This window comes from Salvia hispanica, chromosome 1, assembly GCF_023119035.1.
Source record: "Salvia hispanica cultivar TCC Black 2014 chromosome 1, UniMelb_Shisp_WGS_1.0, whole genome shotgun sequence".
NCBI lineage: Eukaryota > Viridiplantae > Streptophyta > Magnoliopsida > Lamiales > Lamiaceae > Salvia > Salvia hispanica.
Genome location: NC_062965.1, coordinates 22,571,955 through 22,593,232, shown reverse-complemented (window position 1 = coordinate 22,593,232; position 21,278 = coordinate 22,571,955). Strand labels below are relative to the sequence as shown.

General features: G+C 36.7%; 3 protein-coding genes across 5 annotated transcripts; all 3 read left to right on the top strand.

Annotated features, from left to right (window-relative positions):
- Positions 1-1,554: 1,554 nt before the first annotated feature.
- On the top strand, positions 1,555-3,677 carry LOC125213742 (cytochrome P450 71A8-like). The gene is made up of 3 exons (XM_048114485.1): positions 1,555-1,833; positions 2,232-2,832; positions 3,008-3,677. Exons 1-3 carry the CDS (start codon positions 1,736-1,738, stop codon positions 3,611-3,613), a joined length of 1,305 nt encoding a protein of 434 aa, XP_047970442.1. The 5' UTR covers positions 1,555-1,735; the 3' UTR covers positions 3,614-3,677.
- A 2,012-nt stretch (positions 3,678-5,689) lies between these two features.
- Positions 5,690-13,318, top strand: LOC125201826. 2 transcript variants are annotated; one of them, XM_048100084.1, is made up of 14 exons: positions 5,690-6,298; positions 7,154-7,240; positions 7,834-7,937; positions 8,053-8,103; positions 9,129-9,300; positions 9,396-9,716; positions 10,118-10,321; positions 10,408-10,920; positions 11,008-11,217; positions 11,466-11,654; positions 11,804-11,976; positions 12,072-12,224; positions 12,332-12,413; positions 12,490-13,318. In XM_048100084.1, the coding sequence occupies exons 1-14, from the start codon at positions 5,813-5,815 to the stop codon at positions 12,880-12,882; spliced, it is 3,138 nt and encodes a 1,045-aa protein (XP_047956041.1). In that variant the 5' UTR covers positions 5,690-5,812; the 3' UTR covers positions 12,883-13,318. The 2 variants fall into 2 exon arrangements, with proteins under 2 accessions (XP_047956041.1, XP_047956042.1); XM_048100085.1 differs by having other exon boundaries at positions 6,164-6,298; positions 7,161-7,240.
- Positions 13,319-14,165: 847 nt separating this feature from the next.
- LOC125217067 lies at positions 14,166-20,498 on the top strand. 2 transcript variants are annotated; one of them, XM_048118994.1, is made up of 14 exons: positions 14,166-14,425; positions 14,517-14,673; positions 15,445-16,076; positions 16,504-16,664; positions 16,912-16,972; positions 17,047-17,112; positions 17,451-17,536; positions 17,709-17,766; positions 18,160-18,360; positions 18,692-18,757; positions 19,110-19,189; positions 19,268-19,387; positions 19,769-19,831; positions 20,180-20,498. In XM_048118994.1, exons 2-12 carry the CDS (start codon positions 14,529-14,531, stop codon positions 19,380-19,382), a joined length of 1,671 nt encoding a protein of 556 aa, XP_047974951.1. In that variant the 5' UTR covers positions 14,166-14,425; positions 14,517-14,528; the 3' UTR covers positions 19,383-19,387; positions 19,769-19,831; positions 20,180-20,498. The 2 variants fall into 2 exon arrangements, with proteins under 2 accessions (XP_047974951.1, XP_047974883.1); XM_048118926.1 differs by having other exon boundaries at positions 20,177-20,498.
- The last annotated feature ends 780 nt before the right edge of the window (positions 20,499-21,278 follow it).

The window sequence follows — 21,278 nt, the reverse complement described above, 5'->3', positions numbered from 1 at the left end:
TTTGGAAATGTTTCATTTTTAATAGGATAATCCAAAAAGAAAAAGTTTCATTTTTAATGGGACAGATGGAATATATCCTTTGTCGAAACTAGTATTACTTTTTATTGACAAGTTTTTTAATCACGGATCTGCCGAAACTTACTCTGTCACTAACCCGTTAAGTGAAGAAATTTCACTAATTAGTGACGGAATTATCCGTCACTAAATATATATTTTTTTGTAGTGATGAGTATAACAAAAATTAAATGGCATGAAGACTACAAACAGTTTGTATTTTCTGTAGAATGTAATTGCACTATACCCAATCATGTACGTCTGCGATTTATTACACTATAGAATTTACTAGCTTATCGAACTCAACCGAGACTCCTAATGACAGACGGGGTAGTAATTTTACGATAAGCCAACCATGTACGGTCTAAGTTCGATGGGTCAGCTGTGAAATTGGGCTAAATCCTTAGTTGGGCCTTTTGGATTTAATGGTAGTTTGACCTTAGTTGGGCTTTTTGGATTAAATGGTAGTTTGACCTTAGTTGGATTAAATTCGAGTACATTTTTTAAAACACGTGTCCAATCAAAATGTGACAAAATTTAAAAACGGAGGGAGTAGTACTTTAATACGTGATAAAACAAATTCTTTGTCTAAACTTCTAACTTTCATTCTTTTTTGTTGTTAAATGAACAGAAGCGTTAAGCGGATTTGAACCCGAGACTTTTGGCTACAAGCATTTTGAACTTGGTTCGGAGACAAAGCCCAAACACAAATTCTTTTGCAAATTTCATTAGGTACATAAGTATATTAGTTTTGTTATGCTAAGCATAAAATAAAACAAATTCAATTTACGTGATGCTTTTGGTAAAATTATCTATTAGACCTAGAAAAAAATTATACTTATTCTGCTAATACAAAATTCTATTTCTAGTAAATTTTTATATTTCTACGAGATGAGCCCCATTTTTTTTTACTAATAATAATCATTTTTTCCTTTCTATCTCTCTTATATTTTACTATAAATTTATCAATTTCACATCAAAACTTGTGTCATCTCAAAAGTCCCTATTTTTGAAGGAGGGAAGGAGCATTTATTTCATGTCCGGAATGAGTTGAGAATGTGCATAACGTGATTAATATAAATTAATTATGGAGAAAAACTATTAAATAGAAATGAGACCAATTTTGCTAGACGGACATTAATAAAAAAAATTAGACTATCTTCGTGAACGGGAGTATGTAACAACCGATAAAAATATTCTTTTTAAGTAAATATTTATTCAAATAAAAATATACCACTTTAAATTTGTCTTTACTCATTCAAGCATCACATGGTATAGTTGAGTTTTGATAGTTGTTTGGACTAGAGAATCATATACCAAGTTTGTCTCTAGCTACTTAGCTCTTCTTGTCATTTAGTCACTCTCCCATATTATATGATCATGTTTGTGATTCCTCTAATAATGAAATGAACCGATTATGTATTTCCAATTAAGTTGGCTACAATTATTGATCCATAAATAAGCCATTGATGAAGTGAAGAAGTAAGAAATGGAGTTGATCCTCACATCTCTAGTTTCTCTAATCTTGCTGTGGTCCATTACCCAATTCTTCCTCAAATCCTCAACCAAAAAAAACCTCCCCCCTTCCCCCTCAAAGCTACCAATAATCGGAAACCTACATCAACTCACCTCGCACCCTCACCGCGGCCTCCACTCACTCGCCCAAATACACGGCCCCCTCATGCTCCTCCGCTTCGGGAGCGTCCCCGTCCTGGTCGTCTCATCCGCAGAGACGGCCCGCGAGGTCATGAAAACCCACGACACCAACTTCTCCAACAGGCAAGGGAGAAACTACTCTACATTTTAAAATTTTCAAATTTTTTTTATCTGTGTACTATTGTTGAATTTTCAGTATTTTGTTAATTACAAGAGCAAAGGTCAATTTTTGTCCTAAATATAAGACCAAAATATGAATTTAGTCCAAAACATTCACTTTTTGAAAAACAGGCCCATAACAAATGAAAATGTCATCGAATGAGTCCTTTTTTTACGGTTCAGCCAAAAAACTAACAATCAACGCTAATTGCACAGTGGCATGACCGTTCGTTTTTTAACGGAACCGTCAAAAAAGGACCACTCTGACAAGGATTTCATTTGTTATGGACCTGTTTTTCAAAATTCCAAATTGAATTTTATCCCCTAACAAAATAAATTTTTGCGTGCGCCCCTGCCAACAGGCCCCCATTCAAGGCAATGAGCAAGTTGTGCTACGGCTGCAAGGACGTCACCAGCTCCCCCTACGGCGAATACTGGCGCCAGATAAGGAGCATATTCGTCCTGCAGATGCTGAGCAACAAGAGGGTTCGGTCTTTCGGGTGCATAAGGGAGGAAGAGGCGGCCCTTCTGGTGAAGAGGATCGAGGGGTGCGTTGATGTGTTGGCTCCCGTGGATTTGAGGAGGCTGATTGAGGACTTGAATGGGCAAGTTATTTTTAGGTCCAGCTTCGGTAGGAGATACAGTGAGACGGAGAACGGGAAGAAGTTCTTGCGTTTGATTAGGGTTTTTATGGGGCTTGTTGGGGAGATTTATGTTGGTGATTTTATCCCGTGGCTTGGATGGATTGGTCGTGTTAATGGTTTTGATAAGAGGATTGACACCACTGCCAAAGAGATAGATCAAATTTTGGAGAGTGTGATTCAAGACCGCCAGCACTTGGTCAAGGCCAAAGGCAAAACTGAAGGAGAAGAACAAGAAGAAGAAGATTTTCTGGATATTTTGCTCCAAATCTACAATCAAGATGCCTCCATGGATCGAGATACCGTTAAAGCATTGCTTGTGGTAATCTATCTCTCTCTCTCTCCACTAAATATTTTTGCTCTTTCTCTTTCTCACAAAGACCCTGAACTCTAAACATTGAACTCTAAACCCTGAACCCTAAACCATCCCCCTCTCCTCTCTTTCTTTCTCTCTCTCACTCCACTAAATATTTTTGTTGACTTGGATATATATACAGGATGTATTTGTTGGCGGAACTGATTCAATCTCCACATCTTTGGAATGGATTATGTCAGAACTCTTACGACATCCTAGGGTGATGGAGAAGTTGCAATCCGAGGTACGAGGTGTCGTTAAACAGAAGAAGCACATAACACAAGATGATCTCGAGAAAATGGATTATATGAAGGCCGTGATCAAGGAAAACATGCGTCTCCATCCAACATTCCCGCTTTCACCAAGACTCGCAAGCAAGGATGTGCAGATCAAGGGGTACGACGTTGCAGCCGGAACCATGATGATGGTCAACATATGGGCCATTGGGAGGGAACTCGTCTCGTGGGACGATCCGGACAAGTTTATGCCGGAAAGATTCTTGAATTCTTCGAGAGATTTCAAAGGCCAAGATTTCGAGTTTATCCCGTTCGGAACCGGAAGAAGGGGATGCCCAGGGATTAGATATGCTACAGCTACAATGGAGCTTGTGTTAGCCAATCTTATGCAAAAGTTTGACTGGAATTTGCCTAATGGGATTTTGCCAAAACACTTGGACATGACTGAGAGCTCGGGAATCGCTCCCAATAAAGTTGTCCCTCTTCTTGCACTTGCCTCTCATCCTCAATAATTTCGACAAATTGTATACTTTCTCTATACATATCTGGCTCATATTTTAAGAAACGTGGGTTGAAAAAGTTTGATGTAATATAATTTTTATAATAAAATATGAATTGAATGTAATAGCGGAATATAGGTGTATTTATCATTTATAATAAAAGTGAAAGAAAACTCTTATTGACAAATGTACCAAAATTGAAAAAGGAGCTCTTATTGCATGATAACAAATTGTAGCTTGATATTTTAGATATTTCTTTATATCTATACAGAACTTTTCTTAAAGCCACAATATAGAATCATATACATTAATATTTGTTCTTGACTGAATATCGAAAATTGATATATTTTATGATGTTAATAATATAAATGTATTAAAGAACGATATGATTTTCAATTCTTATTTAAAAAAAAGTTCTCATGGGTTCGCTCACGTTCCTTCATATAGATCTTTCCTTTTTCATCAAGGGATTTCCTCCCAAATCTTTTACTCGAAATTAATTAGATATATATAAGTTCGGAGTCTTTCACATATTAATGTTCAACATAATATGTATTTTTCAAATCTTGAGTGCATATCCCTTCATCCTGTAAAATAGAAAATTTCGGGGATGATATGATTTTTAATGAAAAAATAATAAAACATGAGAGAAAGAGAAAAATAGTTAAAACAATAACAATAGTGAGACATACATCAGTAGTGTAATGTTTGATAAAAAAAATTATAAAATAAAAATAGATTAATTTTGATGAACAAGCCAAAATAGCAATATAGATTATTTTGAGTGAAGGAAGACAATTTTGTTGACTAGGTATTTGTTCAAAACAACATGTTATTCATCGACTTTTTTTTAGTTTTATTTTGTTCGGTTGTGTGTGACTTAGATGTCACCATACAATCATTGGTGGTGAGTGGCAACTAACTATCAGCCTTTCATTTTCATGTTTTTAGTTTTTACAATTTTTATGAAAATTAGGATGTTATACACTGTATACTTGTGTTAGGTGTGACGTGTGTATGCAAGGTTAGGATTAAGATGGGCAAAAAGAAAAATTAGAGAGCATGAAGACTACAATCATGTATAGAATTTACTAGCTTGCCGAATTCAATAGAGACTCTTAATGGCAAGCTTGCCAAATTCAATCGAGATTTCTGATGACAGACGGGGTAGTAATTTTACGATAAGCCAACCATGTACGGTTATGCTTATTTAGTTATCATAGTGGACTGGTCTAAGGTCGACAGGTCAGCTGTGGAATTGGGCTGGATCCTTAGTTGGGCCTTTTGGATTTAATGGTAGTTTTGACCTCAGTTGGGCCTTTTAGGATTAAATGGTAGTTTGACCTTATTTGGGTCATTTTGGATTTATTAAAGAGCTGGGTCACTAAATTAATTAATTGGCCCAATAAGTAATTAATTATCTTCATCACATACAATGATACAAATCTTTATTTGAGTAATCATCGAATTATTGAACTATTGTTGGAAGAATGAAGGGAGTCAATTTCACGTAAGCACCCAATTATTGAGCTATGATTGGTTTAGTTTAGTTACGATAATTAAGTCTAATTGGACTTAATGGGCCATGGATTGTAATTAATTACCTAAACCTGGCTTTGTCACTAAATTAATTCAATGAGTTTGACTAATGGAATTAATTAATTTGCTTCACTTAACTAATAATATTATGTTATGTAATCATCTCATTTCATTACTGGGTTAAATGGACTTAATATTATTGTGATGTTATTTTATTTTTTTCAAATTATATAATATTATATTAAATAAATAATACTCGTATTTAGTACTAGTATTTATAAAATTAATGATTATGAAGTGTAGTGAGATTAATCTATAATTTAAATTAAATACCTATGTAGACATGCTCACGATGAAAGGAATAATTTTGAATATGATATACAGTATTTAATAAAAATCTAGATTTGGATTTTTAATAGAAAAGCTATACTCTAAAATAATTAAATGTATCAAAAAGTAAAATGATTGGCAAAAAGCGTTAAAAGGGGAAAACGCGTCACATCAAAAAGTCGAAAATATTCACGACTTTTTGATCTTCTCCTTCGAATCACACTCACACTATCAACACTCTGCAAACAAATCACACTCTCTAAACTGAAAACCGTTTCCGACTCTTCAATCACCTCGAAATCCAGTGAAATCGAGCTCAATAGATCCCCGAGATTGGGAACCATGGGTCGCAACTCAGTTCCCGCCGCCGATTTAGCTTCCGACGATGCGTCGGCGGCCACATTCCACTCGATCCGCGACCGTTTCGCCTTCAAGCGGTACCACAACGCTAGCAGCGGGGCCGAACTTCCGCGCTCCTCCAAAACGACGGCGCCGGCGCACAAAACCTCCCGATCTCACCACCACAAGCAGCGGAAGTTGTCGTTCTTCCCCTTCAGAGGCAAATCGCGGCTCTACTTTTGTATTTTCGCGGTGATTTTCGTGTTTTCTGTGGCGTCGATGGTTATGCAGAGCTCGATCATGCTGGCTTTCCGGCAGGGAGTTGGCGGAGACAGGAGAATGCGGTGGAGGTGGTCGGTTAAGGAGGGGTTGGAGCTGGGGAGTTCGCTAGAGTTTGTGCCTCAGCGGCGGATAGACTTGAACGGAAGCCGGCTCGATTCGCTCAGAAGCCAGCCGAGGCTAGGCGTTCGGCCTCCGAGGATCGCTTTGGTAAGTGATTGTTAGCGATGTAATTAGGAAATTTAAATTCCTGTGATTGAACTGGAGTTTGGAGTTTAATGTTAATTATGAGCTTATATAGTTATACGCCCTTAGTTGGTGGTTTGCATGATCACAGATTTGGTAGTTGTTGAAATCATATACCTAATGATCTGGAATGGAAAAGTATAAGTACCAAACCCTAACGCATAACGGAAAAGTAGTTCAAATCATGTTTTCAAATGCTTTCACATCATTTGTTATGTACATTTCAGCAATATGCATGATTGACAAACAAATGTTAGATTGTTATTTTTCCTTATTATAGTTGTAGAAAGTTGAGATAGAGCTTTGTTGAGTGCTAATCATCTCATAAGTCCAGCTTTGGCTTTAATAGGATATCAGGAGGATAGATTAAGATGCAAGAATCACTGGCAAACATGGCATGATCTAAATTCTGCTAATTTTTTGGTGACTATGCATTTCTTAGAGGATCACTTATCAATTATCTGAATGCTAAAGACAATCTATATCAGATAGGCAATGCTGTTTGTTTGCGACATTCATGCCCTGCATATGTATAGTATACTCACACAACCATTCATGCCCTGCGTATGTATATGTATAGTCTTGTCATATTTTAGGCAGTCATCTATTTGTATTAGCCTCTAATTAATCATAGGTGGCCACCTAGCATACATTTTTCCCCTGCAAGGTAGGGATTAGATGTTTGTCCAAATTTTTAATTTCTTGTTTACTTCTTAGATGCATTCCCTAAAGGAAACAACTTCCAGTATTGCCATACTTCAAATATATTCCCGTTGAAGTTCTGTAATATATTTATATACTCTTTTTTATCAATGCAAGATCTTAGGGAACATGAAGACAGATCCTTCAGCACTATTGATGTATTCTTTGATGAAGAACTTAAAAGGTCTTGGCTATCTGCTTAAGGTATTTTTTCGTAACAGTTTTTGTTTGATGCTACTAAACTGTTTTATATTCAAAATGCAAATTGTAAAATCATACAAACTAAGTGTCCAATTGTGTCCTAACTCCTAACCTTCTCCTTCTCCCCTCCTTACTTTCACCTCTAAAGCTGAAGGAATAATCACTGTAAATGAGCATTGCCTGGATAAAATATGTGCATTCATCATCATGCTCTGGATATAATATAATTCAGAAAGTTTTAAGATCATATGCTTTCATGCCCAGAGGCCCCAGACCTTGATAGAAGCAGCAGCCTCCCTGGAATTCGAGTTGGGAACATTACTTGCATGTATGCCTTCTTGATTGAAAGTGTGCCATAGCTCTTATTACTATTACTCTTTCATGCATGTGAAATAAAGTCACACATTCTTGCTGCAATAGAAGTGAATATTATCTAGTCTTCTAATTTATGAGGTAAGAGGCTACTTTTTAAGTAAAATCTTTAGGAACAAAATCAGCTTGTAGTTGGAATTTGTGATATTGCCAGTTACTAAAATATGTCCATATCTTCCTACATGCAAATTAAAACCTTGACCTACCTCATATACTTTCTGTAGTTATATGCCCTCAAAGACGGGAGAGCGCGTTCTATTTGGCAAGAGCTTGGAGGTCCAGTTTCAATTTTATGGCCTGAGAGATATGGGTACACTGATTGGTCAATGTATGTTTTTCTCCTGTTTTTTTATTGTACCGTGGAAGTTGTATATGTTAGTAGCATATATTGCTGATTAGTTTTCTCCAGACACTACAGCTGAGCAATGCCTTTTTGCCTACAGTTATGAAGGTATTGTTGCGGATTCGCTTGAAGCAAAACATGCCATTTCCAGGTATTGTTTCTCTGAAAGAATTTTTTTCGTGTTTCAGATATATCCTTACCTTTTATCCCTGGATCTATATCATGAATTGGATGAATACAAAAGTAAAATACTATGATCTGATGTCTAGTGAATGTTGTCCTCTAGACCCACTTCTCTCCAGTCCATAATCCCGTATATAATTAGCCATTTGAGGTCAGCTAGTTTGCTGTTTTTTGTTAGTGAAATTGCCCTCTGATAGATCTGAGTGGTGCACTGATGGCATGCACATGCTTATAGCTTACTACCTCCGTCCCACATTAAGTGTCACATTTTGCTATTTCGGCCGTCCCACAATAAGAGTAACATTTCACTTTTACCAGAAATGGTAAGTAGATCCCACATTCCACCATCCAATTCTAATCACATTTTATTATAAAACTAATATATATAAGTGGGACCCATCCACTAACTTATTCAACCCACTTTTCTTTACATTTCTTAAAATCCGCGCCCACACTAAATGTGACACTTAATGTGGGACGGAGGTAGTAGTAATTTAACAATCAGAGGACCCCACACAAATATGACCAAGATTAACATTGTGAGCCCATCCCTATGAGTTGTTTCATGCTTGCGGTCTATGAGAGGGTGACTGAAGGAAACTGCAAGAAGTGACCCCAAAGGTCCAATGCCTGACATAATGTGACGTTTTCTCTTTAGCTTCTCTAGTCTTTAATGCTCTAGTATGACATGCACCACTATGTTTAACATGCCAAACTTGATATTTCTCCTTAGACTGCATTCCCAGTGGAAATCTGGGTCAATACACCACTAAATTCATTTTCCCCCGGGAGTTTCTTGAGATAAGCTACAGAGGATTGTTCTGTTTCAAAATGACCATCTTGAACAAGAGCTTTAGTGAAAATAACAATTGTTTAGGACTCCACTTCTCCTGTGGCCTATTGCAAACATGTATGCGATGGATGCTCTCATGCACTGTACATTGCATAGTGCTATTTGATATTCTATGATTTGTCAATTTGATATCTATGCAGCCTTATGCAGGAGCCCTTTTGCTCTGTGCCTCTGATATGGATTATCCAAGAGGATACTCTCGCCACCCGTCTACAACTTTACGAGGAGATGGATTGGGGCCACCTCATTTCTAATTGGAAAATGGCCTTCAGTAGGGCTGATCTTGTGGTATTTCCAGAATTTTCTTTCCCGGTAATATTCTTTCTGGAACTTTCTTCTTAAGATGTTGCGACTTATTTAAGGATTTTCTAAGTTCTGATTATTTATTATGCCTCTTCCTTTATCAGATCTTATATAGTGTTCTTGACACTGGAAACTTCTATGTTATTCCTGGATCTCCAAAAGATGTTTGGGCTGCAGAAAGCTATAGTGAGACTCATTCCAAATATCAGATGCGGAAGGAGAAAGGTTTTCAAGATGATGACCTGCTGGTTCTAGTTCTTGGGAGTTCATTCTTCTATTATGACCTAGCCTGGGATTATGCAGTGGCAATGCATGATCTAGAACCTGTACTCCTCAAATATGCAGGACAAAATGATGTTGGATTTACATCAAAGTTCATTTTTCTTTGTGGAAACTCAAGCAGACAATACAGTGATGCCTTGCAGGTATATGTTTGCAATTGGCTGTTCTGAATATTATAAGGTTTTTACTGCATCTATGCATGTGGGCTTCAGAAAATGAGATGCCAATGAGATTTAACATTGCCACATTTGATATCTCTATTGGAAAATAGTGACTGTTACCCCAGCAAGAATTTGTCGGTACAACAGCAGATGTTTGTAATGATTAATATGATTAGTTAAATTTGTTCCATTTCTTTTCACGTCTGATTTAATGTAGTATGATTTATGCATGTGCATGTTAAATTATCCTGGCTCATTCTTTTAATATACAATGTTGGAATTGAGATTGGAAATGCTCTTTTGTTTCTTTCTACTGGAAGAAACTGACAGTTTTCAGTTCTTCCCTGGATGTTATCTTTACTATCACTGTTACACCTATGTAGGACATTGCGACTCGTCTGGAATTACAGCAAGGATCATTGATGCATTATGGCATAAATAGTGATGTTGACAGTCTAATACTGATGGCTGATATTGTTCTGTACGGATCCTCCCAAGAGGAGCAGGGATTTCCTCATTTGCTGACTAGAGCCATGTCATTTGGGATTCCTATAATTGCTCCAGATTATCCTGTCATAAGAAAATATGTACGTCACATTTGTTTCTCTTTTGAATGATCTTGTAGCGATCCTGGAAGCTCATCTTCTCCATGCATTAATATTTTTTAATGCAGATTGTTGATGGAGTTAATGGGATAACTTTTCCAAAAAACCATCCTGAAGCATTAAGAAATGCCTTTGCCCTCTTGATATCTGAAGGAAACTTATCGAAATTTGCACATTCTGTTTCTTCCTCTGGAAGGCTTCGTGCCAAGAACATGTTTGCAGGAGAATGCATCTTTGGTTTTGCAAAGTTAGTGGAGGATGTCTTTGATTTCCCATCAGATGTCTTGCTGCCAACTCCTGCTTCCCAACTGAAAAATATTGTATGGGAATGGAATCAATTTAGAAAAGAACTTGACCAGATATCTAGTGAGAGAGGACATATGTATAGAGAAGATCATTTGAGGGTGAATTCGACTGTTGTATACGACCTTGAGGAAGACATGATAAATTATGCTGCATTAGGAAATGTCAGTGGGGTCAATCCTGAAGGTCTGGAAGAGGACATGCCAACAGCTTTGGACTGGGAGATCTTAAACGAAATAGAGAGCTCTGACGAAGTTGAGATGCTGGAAAGAGAGGAGGTGTGGTCCTACTTTTGTTGCTTTTGAAGTCCTTTTTTGTCATTTAACTACAACCCCCTATTTATCTCTTTAGCTTATGCTGTGTAGTTTGATGAAAGAATGGAGAAAGATATTGGTGAATGGGATGAAATATATCGTAATGCTAGAAAATCAGAAAAGCTCAGATTTGAAACGAACCTGAGAGATGAAGGAGAGCTAGAAAGAACTGGGCAGCCAGTTTGCATTTATGAGATGTACAATGGTGCTGGGGGTTGGCCATTTCTGCACCATGGTTCGCTATACCGTGGGTTAAGCCTCGTAAGTTCCTCACAGCTGTGTTGGTGCATTGTACTTGGATTACTGGTATATAGCAATTATATGTAAATCAGATGGACCATGTATCCCTTCATTTAAACAATTTCTTCCATACGTAAATCAGATGGACCATGTATCCCTTCATTTAAACAATTTCTTCCATACCAATCTAAGACCCGATACAATTTGGTATGAGTATTTAGATGTTGCCATTATTTTTATTACATTTTCTCCTTTCGTTGGTGTATCAGTCTAGCAGAGCCCGGAGATTGAGTTCAGATGATGTGGATGGAGTTGGTCGGCTTCCCATCTTAAATGACACTTCTTATCGTGATATTCTATGTGAGATTGGAGGAATGTTTGCTATAGCTAACGGAATTGACGACATCCATAAGGGACCTTGGATAGGATTTCAGTCATGGCGTGCTGCTGGGAAGAGGGTATGTATATTTACTGCCATTTTAATCCACATTATAATTAAATTGAGTCCTCTCCATCTACTCTCTTCGAGTTAACAATTTTTAAAATTTATTGCTCTAGTGGATTCAACACTGCCTGCATTCGACTAAACTTTTCTTAATCATCTCAGATGTCTTTATCCAAAAAAGCTGAAGATGTTTTGGATAAAGCAATACTAGGAAACACTGATGGGGATGTGATATACTTTTGGACTCGTCTTGATATGGATGCCGGTGTCATGGGAAAAAACGATCTGCCTACTTTTTGGTCGACATGCGATATCTTGAATGCAGGACGGTGCAGGTGAGTGTCACCAGTAAAATTGTAGAACACAGAACAGAACACCGAAACACCTCTAGTTACTGATTCATATCCTTTTGATGATTCCAAACTCACAGAACAGCTTTTGAAGATGCATTTCGAAGAATGTACGGGTTGCCATCAAATGTAGAAGCTCTACCTCCCATGCCTCAAGGCGGTGGGCATTGGTCGGCACTGCATGGCTGGGCCATGCCTACGTCTTCGTTTCTGGAGTTTGTGATGTTCTCTAGGTACTTTTGTTATGCGCCATTATCATTTGAATTCATCTCATACATACATTGAGAGGTAGTAGTCAAACAGATAATAGTTAGACTCAAACTACGACTTTGATGACCAGGATGTTTGTTGATTCTCTTCATAGTCTACGCATGAATTCAGCGAACACATCCACCTGTTTTCTGGGATTTTCAGAACCCGAGGTACGGTTCCGAAATTATGTTAACACAGGCACACTCACACAAATAAGTTTTTCATGTTGAGTTGTACTTGGTGCAGAAGAAGCACTGTTACTGTCGAATCTCGGAACTCCTAGTTAATGTGTGGGCATATCATAGCGCGCGAAAGATGGTTTACATTGAACCTAATTCAGGCTCGGTGCAAGAACAGCACCCTATCGATCAACGGAGAGACTTCATGTGGCCAAAATATTTCAACATCACCTTATTGAAAAGTATGGACGAAGACCTTGCAGAGGCTGCAGACGATGGTGACCACCCATACAGGCCGTGGCTGTGGCCATTAACCGGAGAAGTTTTCTGGCAAGGCGTGTACGAAAGGGAGAGAGAGGAGCGATACAGGCTGAAGATGGACAAGAAGAGGAAGACGAAGGAGAAACTACTCGACCGGATGAAGCACGGATACAAGCAGAAGACACTAGGAGGAAAGTAGACAGGCTGTTTATGTAACTGACTTCCACATTGCAGCTGAACCAGTTGTCCGTCCTCAGTTCGTGAGTCGAGGCAAGGCGTGCTCTTCACGGCCCTCGATTTTCTCACAGCATCCGAACACTTCCCGATTATACGATCATCTAACACGACACGAGCATAGGCTGCTGGAGACGGGGCAGCGTGACCGAGGGCACAAACGCAATGCATTTTTACATTAGTACAAGACTAGTGAGGTTTCAACTTTTGTTTCTTGAATTGTATATACCATTCATAATCCATAATAATAGCATAGTTCTAAAGAAAAAGTAACCCTTTGACAAAGATGAAATTGAGATGGATAGAATTTGAGACCTTGATTTTCTTTTTAGCACAAGTATTAAAGGAAACCTACTTTATTTGTTCATTATTGTATCAATTTAATTTCTTGTTTTGTGGAATTGTATACCAATTTAGATTACTATCTTCAGATTTGTAGCAAATATACCACCATCGACCTTTTGAATGCGTGTGTTGGCCAGGTGATCATGTGGTATTGTGGTTAATGTTCGATGTTAAAAATTCCGGGTATGAGTGATGTGGCTTTTACATTTCTCGTCATTTAACAATAAAAGAATAAACGTTATTTTGACAGTCACAGAATTATAAAATTGAATTCAATCCAGTATTATAATTGAGAGAAAATTGTCATTTAAATCGCAACTTTTGATTGACTTCTAGTAATCTCATAACTTATAAAAGTACCTAACTAAATCATAATTTGTGTATTTTCCCTAAAATTAAAATTTTGATGAAATTTGTTCGGATTTTTGTACTTTTCGTCATTATATCTTCACCAATTACTACATAATAGTAATCATCTAAAATCGACATCATAATATGGAATAATGCAAAAGTTGTCTTAAAATTTACCAAAAATTGTGATTTAAATGATAAATTTCATCAAAATTTTAATTATGTGGAACAATTGAGAAATGTACAAAAGTTATAATTTAATTAGCTATTTTTATAAGTTTTAGGATTAATCAGAAGTGAACTAAAGTCATGATTTAAATGATAATTTTTCCTTATAACTAAACATCTCAATTTGTCTGTGATGATGTCGTTAAGATGTATAAAAATTATACCCCTACAGTCCTACTAGGTTAACAAATAAAAAATAATATTCAATATATTATTTTCATTATATAATTTATTAAAATCAATCAATAATATTTATTAAAAACGTATTATAATAATTATATATATTTATTAAAACTTGTGTGTTTAACAACATATTCACAAACACCTAATGGCAGCTGCCAAATAAAGCTTCCATTTACACTGGAGCCGCCATTGAACTGAGCTTCAATTCAGTGCTACCTGCAAAAAGAAAGCAACTATAATCCAATCACAATTCCAAAAAAAGCTCAGCACCAAACAGAACGAACAATTGATGAGTGCGTCGACGATTGTTTGTAATAGCAAAAGAGCAGGTATCTGAAACAAGTTGGGGGAATCGATTTTGGGTTCACAGCCTTCAAAATTCCGCCTCCGTCGCCATGTCTGTAAGTTTGATGCTCACCACAGCTCTGCGAGATTGCATTTCTCCGTTTCCATTTTCTTAATTTTTTCGATTTTGTGTTATCTGATTTTCAGAGTTGATTATCAATGGCGAACGCTAAGCCATGGCGAATCATCCCAAGGCCGCTGCTGGAAACAGTGCTCAACAATCACGTGCAGCACCACCGCGTCCCTCAGCCTCTCATCCTTCATGGCCCCCGTGGCGTCGGAAAAACCACCCTTATACTTGAACGTAAGCAAATTGAATCCCCATTTGTGTTTTTGTGTGTGTGTGTGTGTTGGTATTCATGTAGATTATTCAAGGATTGTGGTATGCTGAGCTCAATTATGTGGAATTTGTCAAGGAGAAGGTGGAAATATGAGAAGATAGCTCTACTATTTAACTTATTTAGAGAATGGTTTCTATGTTTTTGAATGCATTTTGTATCTGGAGGACTAATAGTAGCTTGTGTGTCTCCTAATTTGTTAACTTTTAAATGACATTTACAATTTACGATTGGTAATGTACACGATTGAGTATTTTTATCTTCGTCGGAGGGATTTCTCTAATCCTAGCATGACTAGTAGCTTGTTCGTTCTCCAGTTTGTTGATTATTTTAGGGCATTTGCTCTTTATGATTGAGTATTTTTTATCTTCGCTTCTCAAATCGTAGCCCTTTCAAGAGGATATGAATCAATCAAGTTATCTTAACTTAGAAATAATTAAGGGCTTTAGGATATCCTAAGTTTCTAAACCTCGAATAGTAAATGCCTGCTTAGGATTTTAGAGTAATGTGATCATTAAATAACAGTTTTAGCATAACCCTGCACTGGTGATTCAGTTATCATGTATTCTTTTCTTATGTATGAGGGCATGTTCTGCATATGTGTTTTGTGGTTACGACTACCACTAGTGCTATCCCATGTTCTTTGAGTATTTAGTGCAAATTTCATGTCTTCATGTCATGTTTGAGAGAAATGTAGGACTTGATATAAAGAGCCTTCCCATTTTTCTTATTGGCAGGTCTATTTGAGAAATGGAATACTGGCCCGCACGTTACTGGTTATGTCGACTTTGCAGAATCAATAAAGGAATACCATCCAAAGCATGGGCAGTCATATCCATGGATGTCATGGACCATGTGTCCGTCTCCTAAACTCGTTACACTAAAGACTCAGCTTGAGGACTGCCTTGAGTCAATGGCCCATCGGGCCATAAAGCTTGGGACCATTAGCTCCCACCAAATATTTACCACTCTTACCAAGTGGCACAGTCCAACCACGGCCCTTGACCAGATTTTGAATGTTAATAAGGTCTCCAAAATGCGTATAGTTAATAAAAAGAACAGGGTATCCCCATCAAATTTGTGGGAGTCTGCAGTTTTTAAATTTTCTTCTGCATTAAGTGAGCAAGAGTTGGATGGGGTTTTCGACAAGAGCATTTCTGTGGAGGAGTCGTCATATTACAAGGAAGCCATGGCAGCACTTAAGTTGGCTAAAGAGGTGATTAGGGTTCAAGGAAAGTGGAGGGAAAATGCCATTCAAGATTTGAACAGAAGGGGTGGATTTTCGCGATCCCTAGCACATTCTGCTACTGATTGGCCTTGTTTGTTGCTTGAGTTATTGTCTTTATCTGCAGAAGTGGATTATTTTCAGGTATTCAAGTTTATAACTACAATCTGGTTAAGTATATAAATTATTTATCCCATCCATGTTGTAGATCCAGTTGTCTTAAACTGAAAACTGGAAAAGGAAGACCTGTCAATTATGTACCAGAGTACAGATGAAAATCCTTTTAACCTTCTAAGAAAGAACTACTAATAATGTACATGCAAGTAGTTCGGTGGTGTTATCAAAACATTCAAAACATATCTTACTCTTTGTAGATATGAGTCTTGATGCTTTTGGTGTAAATGGTCCTAACAGGATCTGGCACCTCACTGGTAATAAAATAAACTTGTTCATGCAATGTATAATTAGAGGATTATGAGAGAGCACTATTTTTTACATTTCAACCTATGCCTCACTTTTAACTTCTTGTCTCTGTCACTTCCTTTTTTCTCGGTACCGATGAAATAAGTAGCCAAAGCTGGTGATAAACAATATAGAGCTTCTGAAGAATGCTGCTTTAGAGAATGACAGAATGATAGATGGATCCACATACCATGACAGCCTGATTTGGAGAATAATAGCTTTGGGTGCAAATGAAAGGTGTCTTCCAGTTGTTTTTGTAACCTCTGATGGGTAGGTTTTATTATTTTTATTTTCGGTTTATTGAGGCGTAATATCAGTTAGGTTATGTCTAGAACCAATTGACCAAACACTGCGGAAAAAAAAAGCTCCATTAAAGCTTAGTCTTGACCAAATATTTAGCTTTATGAATTTGTTTTCTAACTTCATAATGGGTGTCCCAGTTTATTAATGTTATTATTCCCTTATTGTTTAGTGCACTTGTGGTTCTAGTTTCTTACCATAGCTCAAAAAAATGCAGATACTACTCGTATAGAGCTTTTATTGATTTTGGATTTCCAGATGTTTTCATCTCCCGTGAGGTAAACACCCTCGTATATTTATACACATGCTATTAGTTGAGCTTTGATTATTCTGAAGAAAATGTTAATTTCAGACATTCGGATGGTCTCCAGCAGAAGGAAAATTGCATATGGTTGGAGATTATTTTAATCAGTCTGAGGTATTGTTGATTGAAGAAATTTTTGTCATTTGTATGTTTTGTGATTATAGATTAGTTGCTTGCAAGAATTTCATGTTTTCTTATTATACGAAGCATGCATTCTAACGGGCTGATGAAGAAACAATTCTAACAGTAATAATAATACACAAATCCTACTCAACCCTCAAATGGAACTGTGCTTAGAACCGTCCACAGTATCAAACTTGTCCAAATATTTACGTCTTGCATTTTTGCTTATGCTTCTAGTCTTCTAGATATACTTGAACAAGTAGAAATATGAGATACTCAAATTAATTCTCTAATGGTTCATATACTCACATTGCTAATCTAATGTGCAGTGGGAGGTGATTAATGAGGTACTGGGCCCAAATTCCCGACATCTATTTGAGGTTTATGCTCTCAAGCTCAGTAATGATTACCAAAAGTAAGCACTATTAATCGGCTAAATTCCATTACATATACTGGCCAATAGTGAGTTTTATCTGCAATCTATGCATTTTCCTCTTTATAATCATCTTGTTCTAGTTCTCTAGGTTTAGTTTTGCTTACAGTCTTCCTAAAAAGGTGGCTGAACATGTATATACTTCTAATCACAGGTTGAACTTTGAGAATACGTTTGAAGATATCATGGACCTGTATCTGGCATACCTGCAAGTAAGGTTCTAATGAGTTCAAATTTTGATCTGCATTTCCATTTCTTTTCCCTTTTCTTATGATGGGCATGGGCATGAATGTTCAACATTCTTTACAGAAAAACCCTTAGTTCTGAAGGTTTGTCATGCATAAGATTCCTATTGATTCATCGTTCAAGATTGCCTGTGGATCACTAGTTTTAGTTGAGGCAGTCAATTTTTTATTCCAAGATGATATGTTTATATTGCAAAATTTTCACTCTACCCTGTATGTTGCTTTCAGTTTCACCATAGTTTGTTGCACATATGTTTGCTTTGTAGTAATACATAGTATTTTTGCAGAAAATGTGGAAAAGCTATTCCTTTTCTCGAGTTTCTCATCTGTTTTCTATTTGACTCTATTTCTCTGATATAGGTAAGCGTTGTTAATCCTGCCATGGATAAAGCATTATTGATCCTGGAAAAGTTCGCTGTCGATGCACAAAATGGGAAAATCCCAGAGGATACATTACGAGTTGGTGCTCCTTGGAGGCATCCCCCCAAAACAGATATTGCAGTGTGGGCTAAAATTCAGCTAATGGACTTCATTCAGTCTCTAGTGAATGCAGGATTTGCGGTAAAATTCAACCTAAAACTGTGGTGCTACTTCTTTTCAATGAGAAATTCCATATTTAATCTGTGATTTTGTACTTAGACAAATTGTTCATCATTTCCTGCATCTGAAATTCTACTTCTCATTTACATTGTCATTTATATGTCAAAATACTACTCGATGCATGTTTTGTTTGTTTAATTGTTTAAGCAATTCATAAATCAGTGAGAGTGCTTGGAAGTAGTCTAGTTTTCTAAATTGGTATTTGAGTTCTTCAGAGGTTCTGCTCACGTAAATTAGTTGGTCAGTTATTTCTGAAAAATTGAAAACTGGATTTTCCTTAAATTTGATGCAGGTTAATTACTTTGCTGACTGGAGCCTCGAGTTCTTGGAGGATCCTGCTGCTGATGCACTGCTACAGGTATTAATGACATTTGTCTGTTAACTTTGTCAAATATCCGATTCTTAGTTCATTATTTACCTTTCTAAGCATACACGAACTACTACTTACTGGAATTAGGAATTCTGGAGTTTCTACAGATTGCTATCATCTTGAATGAACCTTTTCGAACTTCCTTATTTCTAAGAATTTCCTACCTTTCATAGACAATGAAGGGTAACAGAAGTGGTGCTTTATAGAAGATTTGTCACAATTAGTCCTTTATCGCAACAGACAACTATCGTACTTAACACATGTACCTTTCCCTCCATCAAGCTCATATCTAAGGGTATAGCATACTTTTAACTGTATCATTTTCTTAAACATTCTGCAGGTTGGTTTGTTGTACACCCAACGCGACCCGCCCTATATTCGCCCTGTCAGCCGTGGGATTCAGAGGTGCCTCGTTAGATGGTAAGAGATGCTGATGCATGAGTTCGATTCAGTAGCTGAAAATAGAGCCTTTTGTGTCCTGATATATAAGTGTTGCAGGCTTGTTCAAGAACGGCTAAATCTGAGCTTAAAACATTCCGTTCAGTTCCAGTGGCAGCGTGTTATAAGAGGCCGTAGCTATCGGCACTTGTTGAAACAAGTTGGAGTGAAATAGTAGTGGTACGTTCAAATTCTCTTGATTTACTTTGCTTCTCATGATATCATCTGTTGTATCAAGTAGAATTCAATATTTAACTTTGCTGCATATGATACTCCGGTGCATTTCTAGGAGACACCACAACTTGGCCGTGCCTCTGAAGTCTGAACCCCATCTCTTTTAACGATAAAACAAATAATTAGAAGCATACAGAAAATTAAGCATCCGTGCTATAGCCATACCAGTCTATGGTCTTATATCGTTCTCGTTGTTTACTACTCAATGTCCTTGAATGAAATAAAAATTTCATTTTCACATTTTGAACTGTTGTGACGCAGCATCGGGTTTACTACTCAAAAGTTAGTGAAAAACGAATTTTACCATGCTAAGTGATTCTGTTTCAGGCAACACAGCAGCAATAGTTCGTCTCTTGATTCAGAGCACTCTTCTATCATCAAAACTACACAGTATGTCATCGTTCACTAATACCTTGTGCTACAGCTTTTATCCAAATCATAAATTATTCTTATAAAAATTTAGAGCATCGTTTATTCTTTGCCTTCTGCACCGGCTTAAAATTGTACATTTTCTTATAGACCAACTATCTGTTTTGCTGCTCTCTTCTTGGAAATCATGTGGAACTCTCACTATCTATTTGCTGCTAATAATCGTACGTTGTTCTTTTCAAAATCGAGAACAAAAGAAAAAAGGTGCAGAAGTTGCAAGAATCAAAATAGGCACAAATCATTGATAGCTTAGAGTTTGTGCTCTGTAAATAGCTATGATACTGACTCGCAGTTTCCTTTCTGTAGCAGTTGCACGAAACCTCGGTGCCCTCGTAGATCAAGCGGAAGTGAAGATCCAATTTTTGTTACTGGAATCAAACAGCAGATTGAGAGTCAATTCAATCAAATCATTTTTTAAACTACAAATTTTTGAAGCACATATACATGGTGTTAAAAATTTGTATTATGTGACCACATTTTAGTTTTGAGGATGTGAAACTGTGGTGGTTTATATTTGTACTTTAATTAGGATGTTTGATTAAGAAGAAATTAAATAAAAGCTAGGCTGATTAAAACCATGAAACTCTGGTGGTTTATGCTAGTAATATTTTTTCATGATTTATCAGTATTTGCAATTGAAGGCATTGACTTTTCTTTTTTTTCTTTTACTTTATTCTCTTTTTACTTAATTCACAAAATAATTCTTTCTTTTTTCTAGCAAAAATCTCATCTCTTTTAATTTATTCTTCTTCAACTGCTTACTTTATTCTCGACTTACTTTATTCTACTCCCTCCATTCCATAGAAATAGACCATTTGGGGTTGGCACGGGTTTTAATGTTGTAATTGGTAAAATAAGATAGAAGAAAAAAAAAAGTAGTTGAAATTGTGTAGTGGATGGTGGGCTCATAAATGAAAAAGTGAAAAAGAAAGAGAAAAAGATTGTCATAAATGGATATATGACTATTTGTATGGGACAGACAAAAAAGAAAATATGGTCTATTTCTATGGGACGGAGTGAGTATTTTTTACTTTATTATATCTCCATGTAACTCATTTAGTACAATTTTCTTAAGAAAGAAACATCTTAATTAACCTAGGGTGTAGATTATATTTGTTTTAGAGTGAATTACATATTTAGGACCTATACTTATCACGACGCACGTTTACGATCCTCATACTTGCAAAATATCATTAGCGGTCTCTATACTTGTACTTATGCATGTTTTAAGGTTTTTTTTCACTTTTTGACCTTTTTTGGGACGAAAATATCCCAAAGGGTAAAGGGCAAATTTGTTCACCATTTAATCTCTTTACTCCTCCTTCCTTTTTCGTTTGACTAAAACAAAATTAGAACTGAAATTATGGATTTGTTGTTAATCTTATTTCTTTGTATTCTGTTAAACTTT